The sequence below is a fragment of the Malassezia pachydermatis genome (genome assembly GCF_001278385.1).
Source record: "Malassezia pachydermatis strain CBS 1879 chromosome Unknown scaffold6, whole genome shotgun sequence".
NCBI classification, from domain to species: Eukaryota; Fungi; Basidiomycota; class Malasseziomycetes; order Malasseziales; family Malasseziaceae; genus Malassezia; species Malassezia pachydermatis.
This window is the reverse complement of record NW_017253143.1, coordinates 136344-149241: the sequence shown is the minus strand read 5'-3', so window position 1 is coordinate 149241 and position 12898 is coordinate 136344. Positions and strand designations below refer to the sequence as shown.

General features: G+C 57.4%; 4 protein-coding genes across 4 annotated transcripts in view; 2 read left to right on the top strand and 2 right to left on the bottom strand.

The window, feature by feature from the left end:
* The window catches only part of Malapachy_0065 (histone deacetylation-related protein), a gene marked incomplete at both ends in the record, with an annotated part of 3501 nt that extends 404 nt beyond the window's left edge, over positions 1-3097 (bottom strand). The window contains one exon of the mRNA XM_018134598.1: positions 1-3097. This exon is cut by the window's left edge and continues 404 nt beyond it. Coding sequence (XP_017990989.1) covers positions 1-3097 — 3097 coding nt within the window.
* Positions 3098-3469: 372 nt separating this feature from the next.
* On the top strand, positions 3470-9955 carry Malapachy_0053 (sec63-domain-containing protein; the record flags this gene model as incomplete). The annotated part of the gene is made up of 1 exon (XM_018134586.1): positions 3470-9955. The coding sequence occupies one exon, from the start codon at positions 3470-3472 to the stop codon at positions 9953-9955; it is 6486 nt and encodes a 2161-aa protein (XP_017991186.1).
* Positions 9956-9982: 27 nt separating this feature from the next.
* Malapachy_0045 (hypothetical protein) lies at positions 9983-10585 on the bottom strand (the record flags this gene model as incomplete). Its single annotated transcript, XM_018134579.1, has 1 exon — positions 9983-10585. The coding sequence occupies one exon, from the start codon at positions 10583-10585 to the stop codon at positions 9983-9985; it is 603 nt and encodes a 200-aa protein (XP_017990934.1).
* A 231-nt stretch (positions 10586-10816) lies between these two features.
* On the top strand, positions 10817-12844 carry Malapachy_0054 (long-chain-fatty-acid- -ligase; the record flags this gene model as incomplete). The annotated part of the gene is made up of 1 exon (XM_018134587.1): positions 10817-12844. The coding sequence occupies one exon, from the start codon at positions 10817-10819 to the stop codon at positions 12842-12844; it is 2028 nt and encodes a 675-aa protein (XP_017991190.1).
* Positions 12845-12898: the final 54 nt, after the last annotated feature.

The following is a 12898-nucleotide window of genomic DNA, read 5'->3' as shown; positions in this document are numbered from 1 at the left end:
TCGTCGTCAGCGTCGCTGCCCGTGACTCCCAGGTGGGTGCGATGGCGCGGGGAGATGGCACGTGAGGAGGCGAGGGTGATTGGGGTATGATCACCGATCGAACGGCGTCACGATCCGAGAGCGGCACCGAAGGCGGGGTCGTTGCCGTGTTGCCTGTGCTGGGGAACGTCGTTAGGCTCGGCGTCGTAGGCACAGGCACAGGCGAGTCGTTCGACGGTGTCGAGGTGCCGGTGGGTGTCGTGGAACTTGGCGCATCGTTTGTCGCTTCCGATTGTCGACGACTCGCGAGCCGTTTCTTGTACTCGGCCAGCGACAACCGCTTCGGCGGCGGGGCTGGCTCAGGCACGGGCTCAGGCACAGGCGTCGCCGAGGCCGATGTAGGCTCCACGGCAGGCACCGTCGCCGCCTCCACGACAGGCGTCGAGGACACAGGCAGCAACGTCTTGGCCACGGGCGGCGTAGGTGTGCGCATCGGCACCGCATCCTTGGACGTCGGCACCACCGTGGGCGAGGCCACAGGCGGCGTCGCTGCGGACCGAGACGAGGTCGGCGAGACGTGACGACTTGCCCGAGTCGATGTGCTTTTCTCCTCTGGCGTCGTCGACTTGGTCCGCACATGCCGCGAGGGTGATCGCTCTCGCTCACGCTCCTCGTCCGACGTCACAGGCGAGCTCGCATCGCCCACATCAAAGAGCGCACGTACTTTCTGACGCTTCGCTGCGCTCTCTGTGCGAGTCGGCACCGTACTTGGGCGCGCTGCTCGCTTGGTCCGCGCTTTCGGGGCCTCGGCGACTAGCGCAGGCGCCGCTACAGCCGGCCGAGCACGTCGACGATCGTTCTTCTTGGCGGCAGGCCGTGGGGTAGCGCCCCATGGTGGCGATAGCGATGTCTCCTGCTCCTGCTTGATGACATCCATAGCTTTCGTCACAATCGGGTCCTCCTCGTCACTGGCGTACGCCATGCCATCTTCCATAAATTCGGTCGCGGAAGAGGCGTAGCCAGCGTCCCATGGGTCCTCGGCGTCTATCGGCTCGTCCGCTTCATTACGGCATGGCGGCTCGTCGCCTGTCTGCATCACACGCTGCACATAGCATCCATTCTGCGCCAGCTTCGCACGCAAGTGATCTTCGCTGGTCATCGGCGTCTCGTCGGTCCAATAACGGAACACACCTACAAGCGGCGTCAAGGTAATGGGCTTCGCTTTGGTAGAGCTTTTCATAATGTGCGTCGTGTACAACAACGGCATGCCCTGGCTCACACGCAACATCTGTGTCACTGCACAGTTTTGCCGTCGCATTAAGAAGGCATTGGTGCTCGAGCCGCCCAACGACGGGCCCAGACACCCGCACGTGGCATAGCTGAGTAGCAAGGCCATCACGACATGCAGCTTCGTCGCAAGGATGGTGTTCGCATACGGAAAATCGCCACGCTGCGTGAACGCTTCCAATTCCAACGCCCGCTGGCGCTTGGCCTCCGTGGCGGACCGGAAACGCGGCGTATCGTCAAACGCCCACGGCCGCTTGACCAGGCCCGGTAGCACATGGACAATATGTTGATCATCCCAATCCCATCCGACAGTAATCTCATGCGACTTGGGAATGGGAGCAATCGCAAAGAGGCCAAGCACCCACCGTGGCTCCTCGCGCTCCGTGTACTGCAAAATGGGACGGACCACCGCATTGGGATGGCAACTCGCTCGCACAAACCGAGCAATATTGCCATACGTCCGTGCATCCACCACGACATGGAGGGGCGTGGGAAACATGCGGACATGCGGCTTGCACGTGCCCATCTGGCGGTACTGATTGATGGGATTCATGCGGTACGAATGCGCATCGTAAACTTCACCACAGTATTCTGAAATAAACGCACCGGGCGGAATGGCCGCTTGCGCAAACAGCCCAAACATGGCTGGACGGCAAAACGTCTTGGACGCCGACCAGATTTTTTGCGGCTGCGACGCATCCGTGGGTTTGTGCATGATATTGTTGAAGAAGTTGTTGGTCACCTGGTCGGAAATCGAACGAACATAAACGCGAGCGGCATAGTCGCACAGCGAAGCACAGCGCATCGAAATCGGGATACACTCATGGCCAATCGGGGCCAAGCCGTACTTGGTATACCTAGGATCACCGGCCACAGGGTTGGACAACTCGCCATGCACATCCTGGACATACCGTAATGGCGCGATCATCCATCCCTGCTCGTCGACGTCTGCCTGCAACGGCGTACGTTTGTGCCATTGCTGCGTATAGTCGGCCAGTCGCTGCTTTGTAGTATTGTCACGAATGATGTTGGCCGTGATGGGCGAAAACTCAATTTGCCATGATTCCAGCTTGTCGTAGTCTTCGTCATCACTGCCACGCAAATGCGCGGGAATGGAAATACTGCCAGTCTTCCGCGAGGCAGAGCGGCCACGCTTGGCTTTGGTTTTGGCGCGGCCAGACGAAGCTGGCTCGGCGTCGTCACCCTTGTCAGACTCCGAGGCACGCACAGGCGATGTACGTCCGTCTGTAGCACGCCGCCGGCCCAGCGACGTGGGAGGACTCTCGCCATGCACGGCCGTATTCCATGCCGCTTGCGCGGCTGACTCAAAGAACGTCACCGCCGCTGTAGCATCACGCACTTTGGAAGCTTTCCGCGCCTCTTCCTGGAGCCGCCGGCGTTGGACAGCGCGAGCATATTCTACGTTGACAGGCCGTGGATCACACTGTTCACACAAGTACTCGTCAGGTACACTAGCATGAGACATGCCGAAACAAGCACAGTGCTGCCAGACCAAGCAGCGATCACACTGAATGGTAAATCCATCGTCATCATCGCATTGGCAAATGCAACGAATAATACCTGCTTCTTCATCGGTGCCTTGGTCATTATCGCCTGAATCGGTCGCGTCTTCTGCAGGAGGCGGTTCCTCGGCTGCATAAGGCTGTGCCGCCGTGTGGCTTACCTCGTCGGGCCGCGCAAACGAGCCCATAACCGGCCCCAAGGCAGGGGGCTTGGCTTTGGCGTCGGCATGGTAAGCAAGCGTAGGTGCAGCTGCTGGCACACTGGGTATATTGGTAGCCTTTTCCATAGGCTCTGTAATTGATATCATTGTGCAATCCGCCCTACGCCGCGAGGGCCAAGGGTGGGAGTTAGAACGGGCGCGTACGAGTCTCTTGTCGTAAGGGTGGTCGGATCTGGTGTAAAAACCAAGGCAGAAAAGCTAGATCAACGCTGTCCTCCTGTCCAATCTGTGCAAAGATCACTTCTCACACACGTTAGGCTACGATGGGACACGCCACAAGCTTCATGACACACACGACTCGCGTGAAGAGGGAGCGACGGCGATGGGGTTCGCGCCTCCTTCCGGTCGTCTGCAGCGCGACGATTAAAAATTCGCATTTTGCCACTTTGCATCACGTGATAGGAACGCAAAGGAGGGGTGACGACCACGTCTGGGCCTCGACAGACGGTCGACGACGACATGCCGCCCAAGAGCCAGCGCGACCTGTCAGGGTACCAGTACTCGGCCCTGTCATCGTTGGTCCTTAGCGCTGGTCGTAGGCAGGGTGAGAATGAGCCTACAGGCGAGGCGGAATCGCTTGTGGGTCGTATTGACCCCAAGGCCATGGGCTCGCGTGTAGCCCGGACGCAAGTCACAGACGTCGAGAAAAAGAAGCGCAAGGCGGCTGAAAATGACGAGTTGGTCGTATCCAAGAAGCGTGCGCATGGTGCAGGGGCCGGCCAGTACGCAAATGTGCTGCAAGCCAGTGCAGAGTTAGACGGTTTGCGCTACTTGCCGCGCACGGACGAGACACGTAATGTATATGAGCTCATTCTCAGCATGGTGCAGTCCGCGCTGGGTGATCAGACAAGCGAAGTTGTTCGGTCTGCGACAGATACTGCGCTTGAGGTCCTGAAGGACGAAAATATGCGTGACCTCGATAAGAAGCGAGAGATGGAAAGCTTCCTGGGCCCTCTACCGGAAGAGACCTTCAGCCAATATGTGAACCTTAGCAAGCGTCTCACTGACTATGAGGAAGAAACAGCAACGGCGCCTGATGCTGCCAATGTTGACGGTGAGGCTGGTGTGGCTGTGCTCTTTGACAATGAAGAGGAAGAAAGCAATCCAGACGAAGAGACGTATGTCGTGCGTGAAGAGTCAGAGGATGATGACGAGGAGGACGACAATGCAGAGCCCAAGGAGGAGCAGGACGATGAAAATGTGCCTGGCGAAGACGATCTCGTGCTTGGTGACGAAACAGAGACGGATGCCAATGCCCTCTCTGTCCACGATGTGGACGCCTACTGGCTGCAGCGTCTCTTGAGCACGCCATACCCTGATGCCATGGAGGCCAGTGAGAAGGCGGATGCTGCGCTGGAGATTCTCGGTAGTGCGTCGGATATGCGCGATTGCGAAAACAGCTTGATGGAGCTGTTTGACTACGATCACTTTGATATTGTACAGACGCTGACCAAGAACCGCGATGTAATTTACTGGTGTACACGTTTGGCACGAGCGAAAGACGACGATCGTATGGACTTGGAAGTAGCCATGCGTGAGAAGAACGTCGGATGGATCCTTAAACGATTGGCTGGCGACGCGGCGAAGCCGGCGCTGGGCGCGGATGACTTGGAAGCTGCGAAGCGGGAAGCCCATCGTCTTACGTCGCGTGCGACCTTGGCACCCGGTTCGATGGCAGCACCACGAGGTACAGTGGATTTGGAGGCGATGGCTTTTAGCGAGGGTGGCCACTTGAACACGAACCCGAAAGTGCGTCTGCCTGCGGGCAGCTTTAAGCGGACGAAGAAGGGGTACGAAGAGATCCATATTCCAGCCCCAGAGAAGCGCACTGTATCGCCCGATGAACTTGTGCCGATCAGCCGACTCCCTGCGTGGGCGCAGCCTGCGTTTGCGAATGCCACGACACTGAACCCTGTGCAATCGAAATGTTTCCCGGTGGCATTCGGGAGCGACGAGCCCATGTTGCTCTGTGCGCCGACGGGTGCGGGCAAGACGAATGTGGCCATGCTTACGATCCTACATGAGCTAGGCAAGTGGCGTGACGAAGAGACGGGTCAATGGGACTTGACGGCGTGCAAGATAGTGTATGTGGCGCCGATGAAAGCGCTGGTCGCAGAGCAAGCGAACAATTTCCGCTCCCGCTTGACGCAGTATGGCGTTGTGGTCAACGAGCTCACGGGTGACAGTCAGCTGACCAAAGCACAGATTGCAGAGACGCATATTATCGTCACGACACCGGAGAAGTGGGATGTGATTAGCCGTAAGAGCTCGGATACCTCGTATACCAACCTGGTGCGCCTGATCATCATTGATGAGATCCATCTTTTGCACGATGACCGTGGTCCTGTATTGGAAGCCATTGTGGCGCGTACCATTCGGCGAATGGAGCAGCTGAATGATCCTGTGCGTATTGTGGGTCTGAGTGCGACGCTGCCGAACTACGAAGATGTGGCGGCGTTCTTGCGTGTGAACCCGGAGAGTGGTCTGCTGTACTTCCCCGCCCACTACCGACCGTGCCCACTACGCCAGGAATTTATCGGGCTTACAGAGACCAAGGCTATCAAGCGACTGCAGCTGATGAACGAAGTGACATACGACAAGGTCATGGAGCACGCAGGCAAGAACCAGATTTTGATCTTCACACACTCGCGTAAGGAGACGGCGAAAACGGCCAAGTTTTTGCGCGATACCGCAGAAGCGCGGGAAACGCTCAGTTCTTTCCTTCCGCAAACGGGTGCCTCGCGTGAGGTGCTGCGTGAGGCGGCGGACGAGGCAAAGGATGCCCACCTGCGTGATTTGCTGCAGTACGGCTTTGGTATTCACCATGCCGGTATGACGCGCTCGGATCGCGAGTTGGTCGAAGATCTGTTTGCCGGTAAGCATTTGCAAGTGCTTGTGAGCACAGCGACACTGGCTTGGGGTGTCAATTTGCCGGCGCATACGGTGATCATCAAGGGCACCCAGATCTACAACCCGGAAAAGAGCCGCTGGTGTGAACTCTCGCCGCAAGATATGCTGCAGATGCTTGGCCGTGCAGGCCGTCCGCAGTTCGATACGGTCGGTGAAGGTATTATTATCACGCAGCACTCGGAGCTGCAGTACTACCTGTCGCTACTTAATCAGCAGCTTCCGATTGAATCGCAGTTTGTCTCGCGCCTCGCCGACAATCTCAATGCGGAAATTGTGCTGGGCACCATCCGCAATCGTGACGAGGCGATTACGTGGCTCGGCTACACGTACTTGTACGTCCGTATGCTCCGCACGCCTGCGCTGTACAGTGTCACGGCCGACTATATGGACGACGACCCGTTCCTGGAGCAGAAACGCTCGGACATTGTGCACAGTGCGGCGGTGCTTTTGGAAAAAGCTGGGCTGTTGCGTTACGATCGCAAGACCGGCTTATTTGTGTCGAACGAGCTGGCACGCATTGCGTCGCACTACTATCTTACGCATACGTCCATGGGCACGTACCACAAGCACTTGCGCAGCTACACAGGCATGATTGAGCTCCTGCGCATTTTCAGCTTCAGCGACGAGTTCAAGCACCAGATTGTGCGGCAGGATGAAAAGTTGGAGATCGGCAAGCTGCGTGAACGCGTGCCGATCCCCATCAAAGAAGGCATTGAGGAGCCGAGTGCAAAGATCAATGTCTTGCTCCAAACGTGGATTTCTCAGCACTCGCTGGAGGGGTACGCGCTGGCCGCTGACATGGTCTATGTCACACAGTCGGCCTCGCGTATTCTGCGTGCCCTGGTCGAGATTTGCATCATCCGAGGGTACGCACGCACCTCGCGGCATGCGTTGGAGCTCGCAAAGATGACGGAGCGGCGGCAGTGGGCGTCCATGACGCCGTTGCGGCAATTTGCCGGCGTCGCGCCTGATCTGATCCGCCGCCTGGAGCGCAAAGAGTTCCCATGGTCGCGCCTGCGTGACTTGGAGCCGAATGAGATGGGCGAATTGATCGGCATTCCACGAGCTGGGCGCCTTTTGCATCGTCTCGTGTTCCAGTTCCCGCATGTCGATATGCAGGCGTACTTCCAGCCACTTACGCGCTCCCTGCTGCAAGTGCACTTGACCATCACGCCGGACTTTGAGTGGGACGATCGTGTGCATGGCGGTGCACAGAGTTTCTGGTTGTGGGTCGAGGACGTCGATGGCGAAACGATTCTCTTTTACGACCAGTTTGTGCTCCTGCGTCGGTATGCGACGGACGAGCACCAAATCTCGTTTACCGTGCCGCTCACAGAGCCTTTGCCGCCCAACTACTACATATCGTTGGTAAGTGAACGATGGCTGCACAGCGAAGTGCGTTTGCCCATCTCGTTCAAGCATTTGATTTTGCCGGAGAAGTTTGCGCCGCCCACGCCGCTGCTGGATCTGCAGCCCCAACCTCTATCCGTACTGGGCGGCTCCGTCGCGGCAACGTACGAGTGGCCCCATATGAACCGCGTCCAGACGCAAGCGTTCCATGCGCTGTACGAGACGGACGCGTCGGTCCTTCTAGCAGCGCCGGTGGGAGCAGGCAAAACGTTCTGTGCGGAGCTGGCACTGTACCGCTTATGGCAGCAGGGAGGAGGACGGGCGGTGTGCATTGTGCCGTACGTCTCCATGGTCGCCCCACGGTTGGCGCTTTGGAAAGCACGGTTTGCTGACAAGACGGTATCGGCCCTTGCGGCGGAGACCAGTACAAATTTGCGCCTCCTCGAGACGTCCGATGTGATTATCGCTACGCCCGAACAGTGGGATGTACTATCACGACGATGGCGGCAGCGCAAGAATGTGCAACAAGTGCGTCTGTACATCTTTGACGATCTGCACCTGCTGAGTGATGCGTGGATGGGCGCGACGTACGAAGTGGTATGCTCGCGTGCGCGTTTCATTGCTGCGCAGACAGGTACAGACACGCGCTTTGTCGGTCTGTCGGCGCCGTTGGCGAATGCGACGGACGTGGCGGAATGGCTGGGCGCGACGCAGACCATCAACTTGGCGCCCAGCGCCCGCCCGATCCCGATGGAAGTGCACATTCAGCCTTTCAGCATTCCTCACTTCCCCTCGCTGATGATTGCGATGGCCAAGCCTGCGTACGTCGCGATCATGGAGTATGCACCGCAACAGCCCGTCCTCATCTTTGTGCCTACACGCAAGCAGACCAAGCTGACCGTGGACGATATCCTGTCGTATGCATTAGCGGACAGCGAACGCGATGAAGAGGGAGCCGAGTCCCGATTCCTGAACATGGACCGTGACGACTTGCAGCCGCATCTGGACCGTCTGCAGGACCGTGACCTGGCGGAGTGTGTGGCGCATGGCATTGCGTACTACCACGAAGGCCTCAGCAAGTCGGATCGACGCGTGGTCGAGCGTTTGTTCTCGGCAGGCGCCATTCAGGTCATGGTCGCGAGCAAAGATACGGTATGGAGTTTGCCGGTGAGTGCGCACCTGGTCCTGCTGCTCTCGCTGCAGACGTATGAAGGTCGTGAGCATCGCTACGTGGACTATACGCTCACAGATATGCTGGAAATGGTGGGCAAGTGCACAGTGCCGGGCGAAGACGGACATAGTCGCTGCATGCTATTCAGCCAGGCCAACCGCAAGAACTACTTCAAGAAGTTCCTCGCGGAAGGTCTGCCTTTGGAGAGTCGGTTGGCAGCGTATACCCAAGACTTCCTGAATGCTGAGATCGTCTCCCGTACCATCGAAGACAAGCAGGGCGCTGTGGATATGCTTACGTGGACGCTGATGTACCGCCGCCTGCAAAAGAACCCGCAGGCGTACGGATGCCAGGGCCGCGATATGCAGCACATTGGTGACTTCCTCTCCGAGTTGGTCGAGAGTACGCTGGGTGAGTTGGAGCAGAGCAAGTGTATTGCGGTGGAGGACGAGATGGATGTGAGCCCCCTCAACCTAGGTATGATCGCAAGCTTCTACAATGTGAGCTACGCGACGATCGACGTATTCCACCTATCGCTCAGCAGTGCGACAAAGCTGCGCGGTATGCTGGAAATTGTCTCGAGTGCGAGTGAGTTTGAAAACGTCCCGATTCGGCACAACGAAGATGTACTGCTGCGACGTATCTACGACCGCGTGCCCCTGAAACTCGATAAGATCAACTTTGAGAGTCCACATCACAAGGTGTTTATCCTGCTACAGGCCCACTTCTCGCGTCTCACACTGCCGGCCGACCTGGCGCAGGACCAGCGCGAGATTCTCGATCGTGTCCTGACCCTCCTCAATGCATGTGTCGACGTGATGAGCTCGGGCGCTATGCTGAATGCCATTGTCGCTATGGAACTGAGCCACATGTGCGTCCAAGCGGTATGGGATCGTGATTCGCCCTTGCGTCAAGTCCCGCACTTCACGGCAGAGACCATTGAGCGGTGCCAGAAGCGCGGCATTGACGACGTGTACGCGTTGGCCGATGCACTGCCAGATATGTCGGACAACGAACGGGATGACTTGCTCCGGATGAGCAAGCGTCAGTTGGCAGATGTCGCAAGGCTTACGAACGAATTCCCGTACATCGAAGTCCAGTTCGACATTGAGGATCGTGCGTCGCTCGATAGTGCGACGCCAATTGTGCTGCATGCTACGCTGGAGCGCGATATGGACGAAGAGGACGACGAAATGCCGGACCCCACGGCCATTGCGCCATTCTATCCATCGCCGAAGATGATGGCTTGGTGGCTAGTCGTTGGCGATCCAGGCACACGGAACTTGCTCAGCATTAAGCGCATTACATTTGCGCGATCGCTGCAAGTGCGCTTGGAGTTCCATTTGCCCGCAGGCACACACGATCGGCTGAAGTTGTACCTGATGAGCGATAGCTACGTGGGCGCCGACCGAGAACTCGACGTGCCTGCGCTGCACGTGGCGCAGGGTGAAGAGGACTACGACGAAGAGGACGAAGACGATGACGATGACGATGTAGCCATGCCAGATGCATAGATGGATTTTCATACTACATACACTCTCTTACAAATGCTCCTGAGCCAGCATCATGGGTGGCGCAATCTTCTTGCGCACGTCAGCGCCGACCAGTTTCTCCACCAACGTAAGAGCGAAGGGGAATGTCGTACCGGGTCCGCGGCTGGTCACAAGGTTGTTAGCTGTAGCTACAGCCTGCTCCTTGTAGTCGTACGAAGCCTGGAGTTTTTCTGCCACAGACGGATGGCTGGTAATAGCGCCACCCAGGCCGATTTGGGCCTCGAGCGCCGCCAACGAGCCAGCGCAGATCATTCCGACGATCTTGCCCTGTGACATCGCTTCTTGCAGAAGCTTCTGCACCGCTGCATTCTTCGAGATAATCTCAGCACCACCTGCACCACCCGGGACAACTACACCATCGTAGGGGGCAAGGCCGCCTTGTGCCATCATGGCCTCCAGAGTTGTGTCGGGCACAATCTTCACACCACGCGAGGCCACAACGTAGCCGTCGGGTGGCGACGAAGGCTGGCCATCAGCAGGTACATAGACCGAGGTGACCTTTACCTCACCACGTACGAGCACGTCGTACGTGATGGAGAATTCCATCTCCTCAGTACCCTGAGCAAGAAAAACCGCCACAGATTTCGACATGGCGCACGGACAGTAAAGTCCCTCAGCCCGGTACGCCGAGTGGACGTGGCGCTTCACGCAGTAACCACGTGACAGTGAAACCATAAATACAGAGCACACATTGTTGGGCACTGAATTGCTTGTGCGGTGGGGAGAACGTAAGCAGGCAATCACGTTTTTCTGACGTTTACCCTCCGTGCGTAGTACGGGTCGGTTCTCGTTTGACCCGACCATACCGAGCCGTTCCCCCCAATGCTCCACCGCGAATTGGCCAGTGTTGGCGTCAGTGGTGCCGATGGCACGGAAGGACAGATCCGTCGCTCGACACTGTCACCAGACCAACTTGTTATGCGCCCTGCAGAGGGTATCAATACCATGATCGACGTACTTGAGTATGCAAGAAAGAAGCACGGCAACAAGAAGATGATTGCGAGCCGCGAGGTAATCAAGGAACACAAGGAAGAAAAGAAGGTGAAGAAGAAGGTAGGTGGCGAAGAGATCGAAGAGACCAAGACATGGACCTACTTTGAGCTCAGCCCCTACTCGTACATGACCCTGAATGAGTTTTGCGACCGCGTGGAGCTCTTTGCGAGTGGTTTGAGCGCACTCGGCCTGTCTAGCAAGCACCGCTTTAATATTTTTGCTTCGACAGCTGTATCGTGGCAGATCGCTGCGCAGTCGTGCTTCCGTATCGGTATGACATTCTGCACGGCCTACGACACGCTCGGCCCGGATGGTCTGCATGTATCGCTTGAAGAGCCTGAAGTGAGTGGTCTGTTTACCAATGCAGATCATCTCCCTGTTGTGGAAAAGATTGTGAAGAAGACGCCGCTTCTCCGCTTTGTCGTGTACGATGGCAAGGCCGACCCCAATGTGGTGTCGCGCATTGAGGCAAAACTCAAGGACCGCTCTAAAGCCCGTATTGTGCATGCCGATGAGGTGTATCAGTTGGGTCGCACGCACAAGATGTCGCCTGCGCAGCTGACAGGGGACGACGTGGCGTGTATTATGTACACGTCGGGCTCGACTGGCAAGCCGAAGGGTGTCATTCTCACGCACTCGAACTTGGTGGCGACGTTGGGTGCGATCCCGATGCTGCTCAACCCGTACCTAACTGAGGATGAGGCGCTCCTGGCGTACCTGCCGCTTGCCCACATTCTGGAGTTCGTGGTGGAATGTTTCTGTTTCCTGCGCGGTATTGCAATCGGTTACGCCCGTATCAAGACGCTGACGCAGGCGAGTGTACGCAACTGTGATGGTGACTTGAAGGCTTTCCGTCCGACTCTTATGGTCGGTGTCCCAGCCGTGTGGGAGCAGATCCGCAAGGGCATTGTGTCCAAGTTGGAGACTAGCGGCGCTATGAAGCAGAAGATGTTTGGTATGAGCATGTGGGCAAAGCAGCATAAGGTGCCTGGTCTTACACAGTTCGCGAATGCCGTTGTGTTCAAGGCTGTGCGTGAGCAGACGGGCGGCCGCCTGCGCTTTGCGCTTTCTGGTGGCGCGCCGATCAGTCGCGAGACGCATCGTTTCCTGAACACGGCTCTTGTGCAGATCATTCAGGGCTACGGTATGACTGAGTCGTCGGCGATGTGCGCGATTCTCACGCCGCCGTTCTTCAAGTACGGCTGTGTCGGCTGCCCTATGCCGTCGGTGGAAGTGAAGTTGAAGGATGTGCCGGAGGCGGGCTACTACTCGAGCAACAGTGTGCCGCAGGGTGAGGTGCTGATCCGCGGTCCCTCGGTGACGCAGGGCTACTTTAAGCGCCCTGATCTTACCAAGGAGGCCATCACAGAGGATGGCTGGCTCATGACAGGTGACGTTGGTCAGTGGAATGCGGACGGTACCCTGAGCCTGATCGACCGTAAGAAGAACCTGGTCAAACTGGCAGGCGGTGAGTACATTGCCATTGAACGTCTCGAGAGCACGTACAAGTCGTCAAACTATGTTAGCAACATTTGCGTGTACGCGAACTCGGATGCCAACAAGCCCATGGGCGTCATCTTCCCCCGCGAAGACAACCTGCGCAAGGCGCTGCCTGGCCTTGGCCTTTCGCACCTTGCTGATGCGGAACTGGACGATATGTGCCATGAGAAGAAGGTGGCAGACTTTATCCTCAAAGAAGTGAATGCCGTGGGCAAGGAGGCTGGCTTTGCGCCGATGGAACAGCTGCAGTGTGTGGTCCTTATCCCCGAGGAGCTGCCGCTCACGGCTGCGCAGAAGGTGCAGCGCAAGGAGGTCGAGACCAAATACAAGAAGCAGATTAGCGCTGTCTACCCGTAAATTTAAAACAGCCTACCGACTTTGTTGCACGATACAAGACCGCTTCCCTCCTTT